The sequence below is a fragment of the Buceros rhinoceros genome, unplaced genomic scaffold, assembly GCF_000710305.1.
Source record: "Buceros rhinoceros silvestris isolate BGI_N320 unplaced genomic scaffold, ASM71030v1 scaffold24216, whole genome shotgun sequence".
Taxonomy (NCBI): Eukaryota; Metazoa; Chordata; class Aves; order Bucerotiformes; family Bucerotidae; genus Buceros; species Buceros rhinoceros.
This window is the reverse complement of record NW_010417363.1, coordinates 24,476-45,829: the sequence shown is the minus strand read 5'-3', so window position 1 is coordinate 45,829 and position 21,354 is coordinate 24,476. Positions and strand designations below refer to the sequence as shown.

Below are 21,354 nucleotides of genomic sequence, written 5' to 3'. Positions count from 1 at the left end.
AGTCTTAATGATCTGAAGAAGCTAAAGGAGAAAACAGAAAGAAAAGGAGAGTATTTGAGCTTATTCTAATTATTTGAAAGTAATAATGACAAATAATAGTTATCAATTATTAATAATTGGTAATAAAGCAGCCAAAAAGGCTAAGGAAATAACTTTCTTACACTATTGCTTTTCTTACTTAATGAGCAAAACTGCTATTTTTCAGACTTATTTTCATGGAAAATATTAAGGAAACCATGCAATTTTTTGTCTTTCATTAAAAAATATGATGCAGTATTTTCATATCATTGAAAAATTAATATCGAGCAGTGATTTCTTTAACATATTGGATATTGTTTCCCAGTATTACGTCTGTATTTTGCTTACTGAATTCATTAAGTATATGTGTGAATTTTCTGATGTATTAATCACATGGTATCAACACAACTAAAATATTCCATGGCTTGAGCTGCTTTTAGTAGACTATCGGTCTATCCCCTCCTATGTCAAAAATATTTCTTCAGTCGGACAAGATAATTTCTGAGATAAAAATTGCAGAAGTGGGAACCATTCAACTATAAGGTTTCATTTGCGTGTATGAGTCTGCAAATGAAAGAAAGTTCATAAAAATCAGTTAATCTCAGTTACTGTGGAAATGCATAGAAAAAAAGCTGGGGTTTTTTGTTTTGTCTTTTTTCTTCTTAAAATAACCAGATCTCAAGGCAATAAGAGCTTTAAGAAAATGAAACCACAAATTGAACTATAAACCAAATGGAAAGCCAGTTTTATTCACTTAGCGCGCACGTCAACTGCTCATTCCCATCTGCTGAAATCAGCAAACTACAAAACTTGGTGCCAGCTGATCTGCAGTATTTAATTGTAATGTGGTTATTTTTCTCGTAAACTGTAGCATCAGTAAACCTAAAATTACCTTGATTAATCTGCATTTAGTCTGAAACTCTAAATGATATTTCTTCTTAAAAATAGTGGATTTTCAGATACTGTTTCTCTATGGTTGCTCTACAAATGAAGCTGTCAAAGAAGCAAGGAAGACAAGTGGACAGATTATAAGTACTGGATACTTGCTCTCTGGGTAGCATTAATAATGCCGTAGCCAGAGACACCTAAAAACTTGCACATCAGCAGTTCTTCTAAACCAAGTTAAGGTTTTATGAATGTCCCTAATGCATAAAAATCTTTTCTTAACATTGAGACAGAATAAAAGCAAGAGTACAGATGCTCTGGGGGGCAGGTTTTGCTGACCATGTTTAATAATATTGTAAAGGTTCTTTTATTTTGCCATTTTCTTCTGCACTTTTCTGTTGTTTTGCAAAAGTCTCTGAATTAAGTGTGTATTATGTTGTTGTTGCTTAAAAAAATTGCCATTTTCCCAAACCCACCACCTGCCCCTCCTCCCACCCACCCCTGCACCCACCCCCACCCCAGCAAAAAAAAAAAGGTATTGTGTGAAAGGCTTGCAGGAAGCTTTAACTTTTAATATTTATCAGTCTAAAAAGAGAACTACTGGCAGCAAATACTCTAAACAAAAGTAAAGTACAGTATAGTTAACATCTCACCAAGGTTTATGATTCAGCCCACGTATACTTTTAATCAGAAAGATAACTCTGCAAATCGCGTATCTAAAGTGAACACCGAGATTACATCTATTGTAGACAGCACTAGGGAGGGTAACCAGCAGCCAGATTTTTACAGTCTTGTTGCAGTTGCAGGGTTAAGATGGTTCATGGCACAGAAGCACTCTCTGAAACAACTATAATGTGGAAATGTGGAAAGGATCAGCTCATTTTGTATGATGGAGCATGTTGTCAGCAGCCCAAGGCAGCTGGCCTTCAGTGACAGCTCTAGAGCATCTGGGACTTTTTTATTTGACAGTATATATGTCTATAAATAAATACATACCCAGGTCTAGACTCTGAAACTCATATAGACACAACCTAAGCTGGCAGTTATGAAGGAATAATGAAATACTGCCTAGAAAAGAAGAAAAAAAATATTAAAAGCTTGCAAACAACAGTTTTTATGTCAGCTGCTTTTATATATCTGCTGATTTTATTGCAGCATATTTGCATTGGACTTTTTCCCTACTTTACCCTTCGTGTGTGACTTTTCCAATCTAAACACACTCTGGAAATTGTTAGCTGTTGCCCCTGGATCTGGTAATTCTTGATTTAGACTGAAAGAAAGGTTATTAACCTTAGATACGTTGTGCAAACATCCAGCTGTGAGTACTGTGTAAAAAGGCAGATGAATGGACCTATGCATTAGTGAGTTTCCAGTATTATGCAGAGTCATTAAACAGCTTTTAAACATGTGATTTTTAATGTAGTATTAAAAAGCTAGATAATTTGAACATAGAAAACAAAGTAGGCATCAAAATAAATATACTATTTATAGCGCTTTAACATATGTGTGTTTCTTGCTAGACTAAGCTCAGGAGAGGAGCAGTGTTAATTTACTGTAGCTATTTGGGCATATATAAAGTTCTGTGTTCTTTAAAAAAAATTAGGTCTTTTTGTGTTCGTGAAATCTCTTTGAATTCATGTGATGCGTATGTTCTAAAAGGCAAATTTAAGTCTCTCAGTATTTTCCGCTTGTTGTAATGCATTCCTGTAAACTCTTTAAATTCTTACATGAAGTACTAATTGAAATCAAAGGGAATACTTGCATTGCTTTCGATGGTTATAGGTCAGGCTCTGGATATCAACACCTGAAAGCTGATAATGCATGAAACCAGAAAAAACAATAATAATTCATTTTTTCTTTGGTCATTTTTACTTGAAATCATAGGGCTAATTAAAGGACAGTTAAATACTGTATGCCTTTATCTTAATTTTATTTTGTTTTAGAATTATAAGCAAGCTGACTTTTAAACTTACATTTTAAATTAATTTTGCTGTACTGTAATATGCTTTGATAGAATTTTAAAACAGTTAAGAATTTTATATTTGGACAAACACACCTAAAGGACAGGGGTTTACGTAGCACAACTGAAATGATGTCGTGTCTAGACTCTGTTATATAGAAGTATCTTTTTGTGTGTGGCCATTTTTTGCGATAACATGTGAATCCCTCTTTCTGTAGTCCCTAATGTCAGCCGAAATGGAGATCCTTTTGTACAAACATCAATTGTGGAAGCAATTGCGACTGTTGACAGAGCAATAAATTCAACACGTACACATCTGTTTGACAGGTATCCTTTTTTTAATATATGTATTATTGTTAAGGGTCGATTAGCTCAAACCAGAACATTTATATGTCTTTTTTTTTATATTGAGAAGTCAAATTAATATGGTACATACTGGAAATAATGGAAGATTTAATAAGCAAGAAGCCATTTTATTCTGTAAATGACGTTGTTAACATCTGGTTAGTTCTGGGAATACTAACAATTTAACAATTTAACATGTTAAGGATTCCTGTTGTTTAAACACTCCTATTGAGATCTCTGTTCACTGCAGTTTTTCTGCTGACGTGTATTGCAAGGCTACTAAATGTTTAATTGCTACTGAATGCTTAATGTTTTATTATTTTGTTAATTTTTTTGTTGTTGTTGTTTGCCTTCCATTTTGAGATGAGTAACCAAGGTATGTATTAATCATGTTGCTGAATGTTTAAATGATTTCTGTAGTATTGTTGTTTTGTGACTCCTGTGTACACTTACTGTTTTTTTCAAATTATCTATCAGTCGTCCTCGTTCTCCAAACGATTTGCTAGCCTTATTTCGATACCCAAGGGATCCATACACTGTTGAGCAAGCAAGAGCTGGGGAAATATTTGAAAGAACATTGCAGCTTATTCAAGATCATGTACAAGATGGTCTAATGGTTGACCTGAATGGAACAAGTCAGTACTGTTTCCTTATTTTTTGTGTGTTGAAATGTATTTGCCCTCTTACAGTCATTTTACTTCAGGAGATATCTGGACCCTAACTGCAGAACCTTTACATTGAAATCAGTGGAGTATTTGACTTTGTGAACCTTATCCAAATACATATGTTTGGGTAATTCAGTCCTTGGTTTGCACATAGTTACATTATGGTGTAACTCAGTTTGTTTGAGCTGAGTAGAGCATTTATATTTTTCTTCACATTGACATATTAAGGAAAAATTCACGTTCAGATTCTTCTACTGGTCCAGTTCGTTATGATGGAAGTGCATAATGCATCCTGTTTGTTGACTCTCTGTGTGTTTAATCATTAAGACCATCGTTTCATATCAGAGCAGACTTTTTCTCTTGTGTATTAAAAATACTCAGTATTTTGTTCATGTTTCTTTAAGTAAAACCATTTAGTGTCAGCGTGCCTTGGCAAGGAGAAAAGATGATGCAGCAAGAAGGATTTGGATACTTTACAAACCAAGGTTTCTGAATGTACTACAACAGTATTCAAAGAATTGTTTGCCACACATTTTTATGTGTGTGCCACACTAAGCTGTTTCCTTTAACAATGATCTGATGTAATGAGAAACACAGTTTTTGCTGCTTTTTATAAATAGCAGAAAAATGCAAAGTTTAATATTTCTACCCTTTAGTTGTTGAAGTCCAAGTTGAAATTCATGAAGTCCAGCTGGACCATATACAACTAGCGTGTGTAGATAGGCTTCAGACATAGTATTGAAGCACTGGGAAAAAATGATAGAGTTTTAGAAGAGCTTTTGAGACTTGCGACATAGCCAAAAGCTACACTGAAAGTCTAAAGGACATATTTTTACTTCTTATATTCTTTTTGATGTTTGTAATTGAGTATTTATTGCAAGTTCCAAAACCTTTAACTCCGACCATGAACTCGACAAGTATTTATAAGACAAAAAATTGCAAGCTTTGTGGAGTACTGTTACATTTGCTAGTAAAAGAAGCTTGTTACTCATTAAAGCCAAGTAATTAATTTATGACAAATAGTTCACCGCAAAAACTTACTTTTGTAAGAGCAACCCGATTTAATTTGCTTCTCTGATTAGGTGCCTATACAAGCATATTGAATGTAAGACTAGGAATATGTGAAATCTGATGCGTGAGATGACTACTTTTCACTAGGATTTGTAGTAGTGAAATTCAGTCACCTAAGGTTTACCAAAAATTGTCATTAAAGCATACGCATACAAATTAGTGAACACAAAATCAGACAACTTTCTGTGATACTGGAAATTCTATTTACAACCAGAGCTTGTTTCTCAGCCTCACAAAATCCATAGAAACCTGGCTCTGATTTCATTTAAATAACCTAATACTCAGATTTTAATACTCATATATGTCCTTATTTGGTTTTGTTTCAAAATGCAGAGCCCAATGGAAGGTGCTGTTTAGCACTTTTGCATTGGGAGTAGTTGAGAAACTTGTGCAGAGACTTATTTTATGTAGAATATTGGAATATCCCAAGAAAAGCCTATGGAAACAAATTCTCCTTTGCAGTGCCAAACTATAACAAGGGGAATGCCCACTAATTGATGCTTAGGAGTTTCAGATGAAGTGCAGAAACTGAGGAAGCACTTTCTCACCAGGGGCCAAGAGCAGCACTGGAACAAATTACCCAGAAAGGCTGTGAAGTCTCAGTCCTTCGAGGTTTTCAGGCCCACTAGAGAGGGGCTGGGTTGATCCGGTGCTGGCATCAGAGGACCTTACTCTAGGTAGGAGGTCCTAGAAGGGACCAATATTTCTGTAACACTATGAAACCTATTCCCTGCCATATGAAAAAAAAAAAAGCTAATATTATGTGAAATGAGTTAGCCAGCTTCTAAACACTGGAAATGCTCAGTGCCCAGCCTTTTAGAAAGTGGAGCCAGAGCTAGTGCCTACAATGTGAGGGGTAATTAAAGGTTTGAGACTAGCATTTATGACAGCCTCCACTCTGCTCAGAAAGCCAACAAATCTAATCCACAGATGTGACATTGCCTCACACTTGAACTTCTAAACAAAGAAACTGAACCTTTTACTTTAAATTGATAGTGAAGGTCATTCCACTCAAAACAGTCATAGTTAAGTTTTGCTCACAACTTGATTTCAGAAATGTTGAATAACAGGATAACAGCAGAGAAATGTTTGTGTAAAGACTGCATGAATAATGATTATAAGAAAAGAACTCCAGGATGAATGGAGATCATTTTAAAAGGAGTGTTGTGAACATGGTATGTTTTCTGGGTGTAGTTTTAGAATTAAACTGCCCCAATAGCCAGCATATTACAATATGTTAATAATATCTTCAAAGAGTGCATTTTGCTGCGCTACCCAGTGGCACTTACTGTGTTTGCTCTGAGATTTCTTCTTCTTTTTCCTAGTCTGGAGTATTTCATAAAATAATTCATGTATATCTACAGGAACAGGTTAGTTTTGCCTAATGCAAGCACTGAGTCTCTAGTGTCTTTGCTGTGACTTGAGTACATGTAGTCGGAGGCTGAGATCCCTTGACTGAGCCTGGGTCCTGTCCCAGCTGAGCATCTATGAGCAATCCACTCCCTTACAAGGCAAAGAGGGGCTTTAGGTGGTTTGTTTGACATTGCCCTGCACTATAGAAATTGGCAGAGAGCCAGTGTGTCTAGCACACATTTATGTGTTGAATGTATATGAAGGTTACTAATGCTGTGACTGAGTCCAGGAATAAAAGGAACATTTCCTAGCTGTGTGCAATTAGCTTGTACCTACCTCTTGCAAAACTGCATTCAGGTCATATTCTTGAACGTGAACCCTGTGAGCCTGTGGGAACACGGTACCACTGTACACTCACTCATTTCCTTTTTTCCTTCTGCTTTTATTTTGCTTGTTTGGTTTTACTCCTGACTGCAAGCTTTCCAGACAAAGAACTGTGGTGGTATATGCTGGTTCCTAATTGGCTAAAAGTACATATACACTGCCAAATATTTTACCTTCTGGACTCTCTCCTGGATCCTGCAACTATGCTCACCCACGCTATGCTTTGGATCAACAGGGCCCATTTGAAGTGAATCTCGCAGTTGTCCCTGCTTATTGTGCTTTGGTGTGAGTTGTGGTATGGTCTTGGACAATGTGGATTCTTTTTCAAATTAAGTGACAAATGTGGTCCAGGGCCACATTCAGTCCAGAACAAGGTAGAGCTTTTCTGAAGGAAACCTGCTACTATTGCATAATGGATACAGTAGGGATCTCTTTCTCAGCATCAAAATTTTTACTCTACAGACGTATTTCTGTTGGTCTACGCAAGTTGATAATGTAGATATAGCCCAAATGTTTTTTCCGGAAATGAAGCTCAAATATTTCTAAGAAAAATAATTTGTAGAATAACTCCTAATAGGCACCATGGACAAGGTGTCACCTGACTGTTCTGCTGTTTACAGCCACCCAGCACTGTACTAGGAGGCCTTATGGTCTTCAGTTCTTCTACCTGCTGTCATACCACAGCAGACATCATGCAACATATAGCTTTAGTTTGAAGTTATAAAAACATAATACTAATCAATTGCAGTATATATTTTGTATATATATTTTTTCTATGAACTGAGAAAAAATACAGAAAAGCACTAAGAAGTTGTAGTCCCGAAGGTGAATGGTGTGGATTGCAGAGGAAACCTCTGCCAAGTGTTATGCAAACACCAGTTTTCTTTAGAAACTAGTTCTGGGAAATGTCACTGGAAGTTACTCCACACCACTTGTCCTAGAGATCACTCCTCTGTTTAGCTATAGTGCCTGTGGTTATTTTCTTTCATGGGTTTTGTTGAATTTTTTTCTTAAAATTCTGCAACTTTTGCTGTAATAAAGCAAAACAAAATAGTAATGTTGAGTGAATTATTAAGTCTCAAAAAATAAAGTCTTAAAATCCATTTAAGTGTTACTGACGGTTTTTAAAATTATTTTACTAACACAGGGAAAATGTCCTATTTGTCTCAATTTGAGGCTTTTATTTCTGAAAATAACTGCTTTCTTAAGTGACGAAGTCACTCATGTGCTGCTTTTGTGCACATTTTGTAACGCTTTACTTGAACTGGCATTTTATGAAGTTCCCTCCTGTCCTAATAGTAATTGTTGCTCAAATGACCTAATATCTAATATACATATGTGATTATTATTGTTCTTTTTAAACAAGGGATATCTAGTCTGGCAGGAAGCGTAATATAATAAAATAACATTTCAAATAAATTCATGATCTATGGTGATTATGAGTCTATGAAGTCTTTGATTCTTCTCTCTCTTCTGGTTTCAGGTTATCACTATAATGACCTTGTATCCCCACAGTACTTGAGTCTGATAGCTAATCTCTCCGGCTGTACAGCCCATCGACGTGTGAACAACTGCTCAGATATGTGCTTCCACCAGAAGTACAGGACACACGATGGAACATGCAACAACCTTCAGCATCCCATGTGGGGAGCTTCTCTGACAGCCTTCGAACGTCTGTTAAAGTCAGTCTATGAAAATGGATTTAATTTGCCTCGGGGAATTGAACCCAAGAGGCTCTCTAATGGCTACGCACTCCCAATGCCTCGCTTGGTTTCAACTACTCTGATCGGAACGGAAACAATAACTCCTGATGATCAGTACACTCACATGCTCATGCAGTGGGGTCAGTTTCTTGACCACGACCTTGACCTCACTGTGGCTGCCCTAAGTGAGGCCAGATTTTCAGATGGTCAGCACTGCAGTTCAGTCTGTACAAATGATCCTCCGTGCTTTTCAATCATGATACCACCAAATGATCCCAGAGTTCGAAATGGTGCACGCTGCATGTTTTTCGTACGCTCCAGTCCAGTTTGTGGAAGTGGCATGACATCTCTCCTGATGAATTCTGTGTACCCACGAGAACAGATCAATCAGCTGACTTCATACATTGATGCATCCAATGTGTATGGCAGTTCAGACCATGAAGCACTAGAAATCAGAGACTTGGCGAGTCAAAGGGGTCTTCTGAGACAGGGCATCGTACAAAGATCTGGCAAGCCCCTTCTGCCGTTCGCTACTGGCCCACCAACAGAATGTATGAGAGATGAAAACGAGAGCCCAATTCCCTGCTTTTTAGCTGGTGATCAACGTTCTAATGAACAGCTGGGTCTTACCAGCATCCACACATTGTGGTTTAGAGAACACAACAGAATTGCCACAGAGCTACTGAAACTCAATCCACACTGGGATGGAGACACAATATATCATGAAACACGCAAAATTGTTGGTGCAGAAATGCAACACATAACATTTAGCCACTGGCTACCTAAGATCTTTGGAGAGGTAGGCATGAAGATGCTTGGCGAATATAAGGGTTATGATCCCAGTGTTAATTCTGGCATAACTAATGAGTTTGCAACTGCCGCTTTTAGGTTTGGTCACACACTCATTAATCCTTTTCTGTATCGACTGGATGAAAACTTTGAACCTATTCCACAAGGCCATCTACCTCTTCATAAGGCATTCTTCTCTCCATTTCGGATTGTAAATGAAGGAGGCATTGATCCGCTTCTAAGGGGATTGTTTGGTGTCGCTGGTAAGATGCGTGTCTCATCACAATTACTCAATACAGAATTAACAGAAAGACTCTTCTCCATGGCACGTACTGTGGCTTTAGATCTGGCAGCTATGAATATTCAGAGAGGCAGAGATCATGGAATTCCTCCCTACCATGATTTTAGAGTTTACTGTAATCTTTCTTCAGCTCAGACTTTTGAAGATCTGAAAAATGAAATTAAGAATCCTGAAATCAGGGATAAACTTAGCAGGTGAGCCTGAGGTGAAGAAAAACAATCACTTATCTAAATGTGCATGCAAAATTAGTAGCTAAATGTCTTTATCTAGAAGAAAGTATTTCTTTAGGAAAGGGTAAAGGTATTTTTTAAGAAACGTCCATCTGTACGAGGAAACAGGTGTGGAAAATTCTCACATGCAAGTTAATTTCTCTACTACATCTCTGTGAACAATAAGAAGTTAATATATACTGTATGTGTTCATGAAATTATTAATTTGAAATGCCTAGTTTTATAAACGCTGTTAAATATGTATGTTATTTTAATGTAAGTCTCATGCAAGTATTTACATGTTCAATTCCATCCATTCGATATGCTAAAACAAATGGGAATCACTGCATATTCATGTTGACATCTTTCGCTACCAGAAATCTGTTTCTAGAGCTTTAGTGTTTGAAAATAAGTCTTCAGCTGCTTGCGCTCCCTAGCTTATCTACACAAAATCAGAGAATTAGTCTCAGCTATTAGTTTCAGGTAAAAGAAAAAGCGTTCAGAGGGGCAGGAAAGAGAATCTATTGAAAAAGAAACAGTTCCAAGAAATCAGAAGAAAAATACTAGGAGAAAGGAAATTGTGGTGTAGACCCACTGGCAGACACCCTTGGTGATACTCATATGTACAACCTGCATTGCAGGATTTCTTGCATACGCACCTACAGGTTGTTCACAAATGATGTAGCACTATCATTGTCATTTTCACTGTGATTTGTTCATATCTCTTACCCTTAGTTTTAACACTTACTTGTTACTTTACAGATGTAAAATATTTGATATTAAATATTTGTGGTTTTCTATGTATAGGTTGTATGGGTCCCCACTGAACATAGACCTATTTCCTGCTCTAATGGTAGAAGACTTAGTTCCTGGGAGCCGACTGGGACCAACTTTGATGTGTCTGTTAAGCACACAGTTTAGGCGTATTCGAGATGGAGACAGGTAAACTGAAACACCATGGAAATCAAAATTAGTTTTAAATTGGGGATGCTTAATTACAGATGCAATGTCTTGTTTCCAATTCAAAGTGCATTTTGTTTTCATTTATGATTTTAATATATCATTGAAAAGATGAAGAATGCACGTTTAAAATGTAGTTAGAGACTCTGATTAATTTATTTTTTAATCTGTTACTTTTTATGTCAAATATGTCATACTGACCTCCGAAAACCACCACAAACAACACATGCTGAGTTTCCTTCTAGCAGTTATTCAAGTCACTTACCTTTCTGAAAACTGGTTGTTACTCATCTCCTTTCATTGTTATTTAATTATTTTATTGCGAAAGGAATTGTGGTGGTTGAGACACTTTCACCATCTCTGTTACTTAAGCATAGGTTGGAAAAGTGTGACTCTGTGTATATAACCCCTATACATCTTTCAATACAAGCAGTCTGTGCACCAAAAAGAGTGTTGAAAAGAGACAGGTTACAACAAAGAACACAATTTGGTGTTTGTTCTTAAATACAGTTTCCAAAATTAGAAAATAGTCGTTGCTGTTGTTGCAGCAGCCAGATCTCCTTTGCATACTTTCATCACATTCATTTGAAATCTGAAACAACAAAATTTGTGACCTAGAATCCTGCTTTTTGTGTGGCATGAGGATAGAAAGACATATGCTGATTAGTCCCAACCTAATGAAAGGGAAGTAGAGGAAGAATTAGGAAATTAGATTTGATTCACTTTCTCTAATGTTATTTGCTTTATCTAATATATGGGGGTAAATAATAATTATAAAATATAATTATGTCAATTATAAAATGGCTGGTTAAGATAGTATAAAACTTTTTATTTCTTTAGTCAATAGCACAAGCCTTTTTGTATGCTTGTTTTTACAAACAACTTCCTTATATAAAATCTGTTAAAAAATAAAGCCGTGAAACACAACTGTAATGGCTGGAGGCAGAGGGAGTAAAAAGAGGAATATATGCAGTGTGAGCTCCAGATTGCTGGTGACAAGTGCTTATTTGTATCACAACAGGATAATGATAGTGCTTTTTTGTGTGTAACTGAATTTTTCCAGCAAAAGCTTTTTCTTTCTTTTTTTTTTCTGAAACAACATTTAGAAACTATAGGAAAACATTGAATATTTAGAAAATGGGATTCTGCTGTCCAAAGAATACAGAAGCAACGTGCCAGCAAATAGTAAAATATTATTAGACATAAAGAAAGCAATTCTCACTTCTTTGTAAAGCCTTTAGAGAATCAAAGCTGCCAGCACCACGCAAAGCAAATGTGCCTGTGCAGGCGGAAGGAGTGCTGTTTGTAGGTAGTCTAACTTCACGTCAAGATGGAAATTTCCAAATTTGTTTTTCTGATCCCAGGACTGGCAAATTCACTGGCCACTGTCCAGTCCCATATGAAAATGATACAATAAGTAGATAAAATGAAATTTCTAGACCAATCTTCTAAGTTTAGTGTAAAATTATGTCTGATTTTTCATAAAGTTTAAAGAGCCTCCTTATTTTTGGCCAAAATAGTTGGAAAAAAGTATCGATATAAAACTATAACTTTACGGTTCTGTGAGTTGTAAACAATATTACTGTGAGCAACTCTTAGATGTCAGAATACTGTAAAATGTTTTAAAATCCTGGAGAGTGACTTAAAATGTTGTGGATTTGGTGTTTTGGGGTTTTTTTCCCCTCAAGGGCTGGATTGCCTTTCATAGTAATGAATTATTAATATTTTCTATTGATAACATATATGTCTATTGATGTAAGAAAAATAAATTATTCAAAACCACAGTGCTTCCTCCTTGAATGTAGTAGAGCAGATATTAATTAGGCCCTGAATTAGTATAGAAATTAAACTAGTTTTACAGAAGAAAAATTTCTTTAGTAAATTAAACAATCTCACTTACCTTGGTCACAAACTAGGTGTAGATTAACCATTCTTCTAATCTCAGCAATTCTATCAAACTTTTTTCATACTCATGAGAAAGTTTCCTGGAGAAAGAAATCTCTGGTAATTCAAGCCTCTACCTTAAAAGAACCTGTAACTTGGTAGTCTAGAGCCATTTTAGATGTCTAAAGATATCCAAGACATTGAAATGGGACTAGAAGAGAAATTGAAGCATTTGTTGAAGACTTTGGGCCTTCCAGAGTGTCAGCATGACACCAAGTAGGGCTAAAGTGACACCAATCGCTTACACCTTGGCATGTGGATCATTCATCCGTCAGCTACAATGTAAAGTTGAAAACAGGAGTTATGGAATAATTAATTTCATTCTGAATACAGTATTGCAATATCTCTAGAAACTGGTGTGGCTTGGGTTTTTCACTAGCAAACTTGTCTTTTCTGTGAGATTACAGGTTATGGTATGAGAACCCAGGTGTGTTCACTCCTGCTCAGCTCACTCAGATCAAGCAGACATCTCTTGCCAGAGTTTTGTGTGACAATGGTGACAACATAACCAGGGTACAACATGACGTCTTTAAGGTGGCTGAATTCCCACATGGATATAGTAGCTGTGAAGATATTCCTAAAGTGGACCTCAGGATGTGGCAAGATTGCTGTGAAGGTCTGTATACAGGTGTATATGTGTGCAGGTGTGTTTTGTTTAGTGTCTGTTCATCTTATTTTAAGAAGATACTCTGTTTTCCTGTTTTATTCCTTTTGTGGGTAGATATTCTTGTTCCTTGCCATCTCCAAAAGTTCAGGCAGTGGATTGATTTGGTTTTCTTCAGAAATAGACTTCTTTTTTTCTCCAGAAACAAGATTTGTTTAACTGCATGAAACACAGGACACTGAGAATCCTGTGTTGCTTGGTAGCATGTATGCTAGCTTCTATCTCTTACGCAGATTTCCTGCATAGCTTTGTTTTAGTCTTCACCACACCAGACTTCACTGCATCTGTGTCAGAAGATCCCTTCCCACAAGAATCTTCTGGATCACACAGATTTGCAGAATGATGTGCAGTAGCATCAACAACAAAATACTTTAGGGGACAATGACCTCTGTTTATTTAGATCCCCTTGACAGTGTTGTTATCAGTTTTCTTTTGACAAAATTCAAATTACATGCCCTGCCTCAAAAAATATTTTGAGGAATTTTGGGAACTTCTCTGTGGAACTCCAATTACCTAGAAACTGCTGTCAAACGAATTATTTACTGGAAAAAACTTGCTCTTATTAGACAGGGTAACAATATTATTAGTTGATGATTCATATTTATACCTAGTAAGAACCTAGCTTTCTTACCAGTATCTTGCAGAATTGCTGATGAAAGGTATCCAGATCTAAATTCTTAATCTATTCTACTGCAGATTCTGTTGAGTTTAGTACTGCTGAGTAGGTTATTCAATGTTTTGTCAAAAGATATGCATGAATAAAGAACCAGTGGATTGTATTCTGAGAGAGTTCACACTCTGCCACTAGTGTCCATTTATCTCTTTTAGTAAGATATAATTGTCCATGATGACAGAGAATCCTTTGGTGATATAGCTCAGAATTTAGGGCAGGAGCTAAATGGTAAAGAGATGGAGGATGTCCCTTCAACGGGGTACAGATAAAATAAATTATGAGGACCAGTGTGACTTTACCATGAGAACAAATTGAGGTAACATTAAAAATTTTAAAAGTAGATGGAGATTTAATATGCAAATATAATGCACAGTTTAGCTTTTAAACTGATTGCTGTATTGTCTTGTCCGGTAAACAATTCTTGAAATAATAAATCACTGAGAAAATTCTTCCTTGGAAAACTTGGTTCAAAATGACAGTTATCTCTGTGAGACTAGGAGAAATAAATATTTCCAATTCAAATAAAATCTTGTACAATTTTCCCCAAATATCATTTCATTCAGGTCTTACTCTAACTTTTACCTTTTTTTTTTGATCATTCAGATTTTTTTAAACAGTATTTGCCAGGTTTGCTATTCCCGAATAGATTATAATAACTTATAGAACTCTAGATATGGTTGACACGTTGTAATTATAATGCAAAGTCTTCCAGAATCTCTTCAAAATAACCCTGACATATGCCAGAAGCATTGAGAGAAAACCAGTTATCACTCTTCAAATGCTTTACCATAAGCAAATAAATCATATTCTGCCAGTTCAGGATAAGTTCACTTTGCCATGGTTCATGAGGCTTGCCTGACAGTTACTCAAATGCATTAATTAGATTGAAAAACTCTAAAGCTCTTCTGAGAAATTATGTGCTGATTCCCTAAATGTTATGTTATCACTGAGCCTTCTAGAGTAGATGTTATCTTTGGAAAGTCTTTGGAGTGTTCAGCCATTCAAGAGCCTAGCTTGTATTTTCATTGAAGAATGTTACTACCAGAGAGTACTACTGGATGTAGTACAGCTAGACAACTGCCAAGCAAAAGAAAGGTTAAATAACTAATGTTCTTTAAAAAATTCCCCAACTGTATCCTCTCCTTCTGAACTCTTTTGAAGTCTGTGCAGAGGTTAATGAAGAAAAAACGAAGTATGTGTGCCTTGAGCTTCTTTCTTGCATGAATAAATGGGTGTGACGCTTTTTTGTGGGGAATCCAGGTTTAAGAAATTAAAATATTTCTTTCGTTCTGTGACACTAGGGAATCACCACTACTATGAGGTGGGGGGACTACGCAGCGTACATACAGGAACAGAATATACTTTAAGTTGGATACATTCTAGGATTTTGTCTTTCAATTTATCATTGTTATTTACAAGAAAAAAAATTCTCCACATTTGAAATGCTTCTGATTATGATAAACTTAATTATAAAATAATTTAAAATTTAGAATACAGAATACTGTTCATTGCACTTTATGTATGTTTAATAAGTGACTCATGTTCAGCTGTTTTAGCTTGGTTAAAAAACACATCTGTTTTTGTTATCCTTCCTGTTTGTTCAAGTCAAAATACTTTTCCATATGAAGAATAGGAAAAAATCTTAGTTACAAGCCCTCTATTTTTTAGATTCCTTGAGTAAAGATAGTATTTATTTCTTATAAAGCAAAGCGTTATTCCTTTTTATAGTAACAATACTAGATTACCTTTAGATTACAATTAAGGAATCATACAACAGAGTTACTTGTTTATGGTGGGGAAAAGAATGGGTTCTACTGAGGTATAAAAGTTTTGCTTCTGGTTTCCTTCCTATCTTTCTTTATCTTGTCAGAGATGGTGAGGAGTTACTGCAGGTTTACTGCAGCTCTTTATTTGAGCAAAGAGCATCCAAGGTTCAGATTTTCCAAATGAAACTTCTGGTGCTTTTTTTCAGTCTCTCTAGTGCAAAAAAGACTGTTTTTTAAAGTACTCAGTGTATGCTTCCATGATTATTCTTACTGACTTTGTATCACAGATCTGAACACAAAGCACAGAGATTATGAAGCTCTCTTCCCTCAAATAGAAGCATACTGTTATGGTTATGCTAAATACTTGTGTGACATGAATTAAGTGAAAAAAAAGACTAGAAATTAGGTGCAAAGACATGCTGGCTCAAATGGAAACGTGGTTTTTCTCCAGATGTGTACATTTGAAATGTTTTTCATTGTGAGTCTTTAGAAGTTTCACACTTCTTTTTCTTTTGTAAATCAAAATGAAAACTTTCTTTAGCCTTTTGTTTTATGTCAAACAATGACCCAGAAGGAAGTGATTCAGACAAGATGCAAGTCATCCTCATAAGTGTAAATTGACTTAGGAAGATGTTTTTTCTTAACTGGTTCTCACTTAGCAATGCTTTCTACATTCAGATTTATCTTTTTAAATTTTAATTTACATTTAAAGACCTTGTGTATTAGCTTGATAACAATTCAGACTATGCCAGGCTAACTATTCTGAAGTTCCATGGTCTGCAATTTTAAGCATTTCATCCTTTTTTTTCTTTGAATAGAAGTACATATAATATAGTCCAGCATTTCTGTATAATTAAAAATTGTATTGAGAGAATTGGGATTTTTATCTGTAGCTCATCCAAACCAAGAATCTTTTATCTTTTTCAGGTATCCATGATCAGTAAAATACAGTTCTAATACATAAATTTAAAATAAGGGGACAATCTATGACATTGCTTTGTCTTTGCTACAAGGGTCTCATTCCACTAGTTTCCACCCCTAGTGAAAAGCTACAGGGAAGCAATAGGCTGTTGTTTGTTTGTTGTGTTTAAAGCCAAACACCTGAATGAGTGCCCAAATCTAATCCCAGCCTGTCGAAGTCCCACTGCAGGCAGCAGAGAAAGAGATGCCTCTAGAGGACAATTCAGGCTGCAGTATCTTTCCGTGTCAATGTCTATTGAGTGTAAAGGAAACACGGGTAGGAAAGTGTCCTTATGGAGGTGTCTTGGTGATTTCTGCAAAACTAGGCAGTTGGAGGATTTTGTTCTTCCCTGTGGGCTGTTACTACCTTTCTAAGAGACTGGTACTTTCACAGTCTAATGGGCAGGTCAGTTCTTACTTACTTTTCAACTTTCCAAATTTCTGTGATTTTCAGTCTGTCTGAAATTTATTTTTTTTCTTACCAATCTTCGTATATATATTCCAAAAGATGCATTGTTTCGATCTGCAAAACTTTCTAACTAGGCCTGGCTAATTTTTCTGCTGGGTAGTTGGAGTTGCTTTGGTTTGGTGTCAGGAACCTAATGGTTCACATTTATCTTCCTGCAGGCCGTCCAAAACGTATTCAGGTCACAAAGACATATGTTTTTAAAATGCCTTTGGCTATCATTAGCCATATGTTAAGAATTTATATACTGATGTTCTGTAAATTACCTGGGTATTTGTTTTCCCAGTGATGTCTGAGTCTTCCAGTTTTAGTAGCATCAGTCTGTGAGCTTCAAGGTCAACTACAGAGAATATCTTCACTATTCAAATTCCCCAGTATATCAGCCGGGAGATGACTGGGTTGTCACTGTATCTTCTACCATCTGTACCATTATTTTTGTCCAGATGCTTAAATAATGTTTATGTAAAATGCGTCTGTTCCAACCTGAGCAGATTACTGTTGGATTTTAGACCAATGTATTACTTTTTTTGCAGCTATTTAATTTATCATTTGTTAGAAAGTCTTACTTAACAGAAGAAATGAAGAGGTGCATGTAACATGAAGGGATGTCAATAACAAAACCAACTATTTTGAGTTAGGGCTTATTTTGGGGTTCTGTGATTTTTAAGTAGTTGCTTTGTGAAAACATCTGCTCAAAAAGAAAAATCTTTTGACATTTCAGCCATTTTCAGTGTTTCCCCTCCCTTTTACTTCTCTTAGTTACATACAACTTACTTGTTCTTCTTAGGTACATAAAACTTACGGTAACAGCAACTTAATTCACTACAATAAATCTCAGAAAACTGAAGTATGGTCAATTAGAAGCAATAGTTACAGTATATGTGCTTTGTTTCACATTCTCTTAGTCTCTCAAATTGTTTTGGTTTGATCTTCTGTTAGATTAATTCTCCTTGAAACAGATTTTGAGAGAGATTTAAAAAGTGCTCAGTACTTCTAAATGTCAGGGTTTTTTCTATCCAATTTACATTACAGGTGCATTTTTAGAACCTTGTGTGAAATGGGATTTTCTGAAGATGTGATCGTGGCTTCCCTATAGAAACGGATAATCTTGACACTTGCAGAGTAACATTGCCTAGCTTCTGGAACAAAACATTGTCTGTAGAGTAAAAGAGTTATTAGGTTGCTTTTAAACATTCAGCTTTTGTGCAGAAGATTAATTGCACTGGGTATAGCAAAGTCGGGGAAGTTTTAGGTAGGAAACTGCTTCTGAACAAGAATGATGTTGAGGTGCTGGAGCATGTCCAGAGAATGAAGCTGGTGAAAGATCTAAAGCACAAGACCTATGAGGAGCTGAGGGAACTGGATGTGTTTATCCTGGTGAAAGGAGGCTCGGGGAAGACTCTACAACTACCTGAAAGGAGGTTGTGGCGAGGTTGGGGGTTGATCTGCAAGTGATAGGATGAGAGGAAATGGCCTCAGGTTGCACCAGGGGAGGTTTAGACTGAGTATAGGGAAAATTTTCCTTACAGAGAGGGTTTGCACTGAAGAAAGCATCGGAACAGGCTGCCCAGGGAAGCTGTGGATTCACCATCCCTGGAGGTATTTAAAAGACATAGAGAAGTGGAGCTTGGGGACGTGGCTTACAGGTGACCTGGCAGTGCTGGGTTAATATTTACGTGATGATCTTGAAGCTCTCTTCCAACCAAAATGATTCTGTGATATGGTTCTCATATTTACGAGTCCAGTCTGAGGTGATAAAATCTTCCCAGGATTTCAGACCTTTGTTTTTAAAAACCAACCTAGGAATGAAAAAACAATGGGCCATTGTGTTATTGTACAAAAAACCTGTATTATGCGAGATGACCTTACCAGTTACTAAACAAATTAAGACAGCAGAAACCTTTCACAAATTGCTTCCAAGAGAAACTAAAATGTTTATGATACTCAGGAAAACTTTAAGCAACAGATTGCTTTAAGAAAAACATTCCTCCAACCAAAACTAGTTCTTTCTCCAGTGGCCCTTCAGAGTATGACCCCTTTTCTCACCATACTAAATATAGAAGTGTCTAAGGGTGATCAAAACTGCCTTCATGCCAGGCATCTTACAGACACAGCCGTCTGTTCCCATCTGACAGTGCTTAGTTTCTGACTGGACAGCAAGAAGATTGTGTGAGAAACATCAGAACACACAAGAAGAATGAACAATATTACGGCAGTAAATATCATCTAGTTCTTTGGTGACTCCGTTATTATAGAAGGAAGGTAATAAATTTACTCAGGAGTTGGACAAGCTGCAAGGAAAGAAAAGCGAAGGAGAATTGTGGATAAATTGTGTTCAAGAGTGATCTTTAGGTATTGTTTTGAACTGAAAAATCAATAGGTCATCTCATCTTTTTTTATGTCTTAATTGATATTAAGTCATGGACATGCTAAGTTTTTCCTAACAGGGAAAATATAATTAAATAAAATACAATTTAAAGTCATCCAAGATACTTATTTTTGTATAATCACAGAACAACTTTACATTTTTTTCCTCAAGTTGCTCTGTTCGAGGATGTTTTGAGGCTCTTTTTTTGACTTGAAACCTGTGCAATAATTTGTGTTCATACTTTAGATGTTCGATCTAGCTACTGCTAAATTTCAGGGAAAAATGCTTCATATAATGTATTGACTTTCTGAATAAATTTGTTCTGGTGCAAGTTAAGAGAAACATCAAGGAAAATGACTTTTCCCCCCGATCAGTTGCTTTCAGGGCTTATTCTGCTAATACCAGACTTAGCTGGGGTATATCCATGGGATTCTGTATTTCAGCTTTCCCTTCTGTTTTCTTAGCAGACTCTGCTTCTAACAATTGACCATGCTGCAGCTTGGTTGATTATAACTTTTTATTTTAAAGCTTCTGTGAACAGAAATGAAAAAAAAATCTGTTTTCTCATTGTCTCCTCTCCAAAGTGCTGTTCCAGTTTTGTTTTGTTTTCCTTTTCTGTTTTTTAAATGGGACTCCTTCCAAATACTGTCTCTGAAAGAAAGACATAATTCATCCTGTGAAGACATCCTCTTAGCATCTTAGGAGAAGATTTCCGTCATGGTTATGAGATTTTCACATAGCGGTTGAAAGTGTCTTAGGGCCTAAGTAACTGGTGATACCTTTAAATCCGTCAGATTTGGAAATGGTAAACCAGTAAAGTGTGTCTGCAAATGTTCTCCAGGATTTAATTACAGATTATCTTTCAGATGCCCCCTCTCCCCAAAACAAACAAACAAACAAACTCACACCAAAAAAACACCAAACCCAGCCTGGAATAGATGAAGAAGCAACAGGCTGTTTTTTTCTGTCATTGTTTTCCTCCATATGAAACTACCACATTACAAAAGCAGAAAATAATTAAAAGCCAAGACAGTGGAAATTTCAGAAGTTAAAAGAATAGTTAAATATCACCAATATATTTGTGAAAATAATTTTTATTCCTTTGTTTCACTACCAGAAAGCTGGTCTGTGAATACTCAAATTCTCTGCATCCAGCTGGCTTAAATGTTGTCCAAGACCTATTCAGCTGCCATCAAACTGATTTCAGATGGAACGTATGAATTGCCTTTGACAATTCAGAAAACCCTGTAAAACCATATTAATATTGTAACTGCTGAATTATACTGTAGTTTATAACGTGTAATTTCTTGTCTAATTTCAGACTGTAGAACTAGAGGACAGTTTAATGCTTTTTCATATCACTTTCGGGGAAGACGTTCTCTTGATTACAGCTTTCAGGAGGATAAGCCAATGAAGAAAGTGAAAATGTCCAAAACAGTAAGGTGAGTTTTCTTTTTCAGCAGAAGTATGAAAAAACATTTGTTTCCAAAATCGAATTAAATTTTTTTCCAGTGTCTGCTGTCTTTAGTTTATTATTGATGTATTTCCTTCTGACACTTCTGCACATCTGCTAACAGTAACCCACTTTTTTTTCAAGGTTTTTTTTTTTTTAAGTCCTTTTATGAGTGACACAGTATAGTGCTTTTTTGTTCTTTCTGTGCTTTTCATGAAAAGACTCTGTAATAAAGCATAAATTGGGGGATTTGGAATCCCGCATTCTTACTGCACTTGCAGCAACCAAGCTAAATTGCTTCCTTTCCTCCTTGGACCTGCTAGTTCCTCCTGTAGAAATAGGAGGATGTGTTGATAACACTAGCATAAATATTTTTGATAATGGAAGGGATTGATTCTAGTACCAAAATACTCAGAG

At 36.1% G+C, this 21,354-nt stretch overlaps 1 protein-coding gene across 1 annotated transcript in view; it reads left to right on the top strand.

Moving 5' to 3' along the window:
* The window catches only part of PXDN (peroxidasin homolog (Drosophila)), a 35,064-nt gene that overhangs the window by 9,003 nt on the left and 4,707 nt on the right, over positions 1–21,354 (top strand). The window contains exons 8-13 of the mRNA XM_010138193.1: positions 3,082–3,190; positions 3,686–3,843; positions 8,165–9,668; positions 10,491–10,625; positions 12,995–13,203; positions 20,806–20,926. Coding sequence (XP_010136495.1) covers positions 3,082–3,190; positions 3,686–3,843; positions 8,165–9,668; positions 10,491–10,625; positions 12,995–13,203; positions 20,806–20,926 — 2,236 coding nt within the window. The remainder of the gene's footprint in view (positions 1–3,081; positions 3,191–3,685; positions 3,844–8,164; positions 9,669–10,490; positions 10,626–12,994; positions 13,204–20,805; positions 20,927–21,354) is intronic.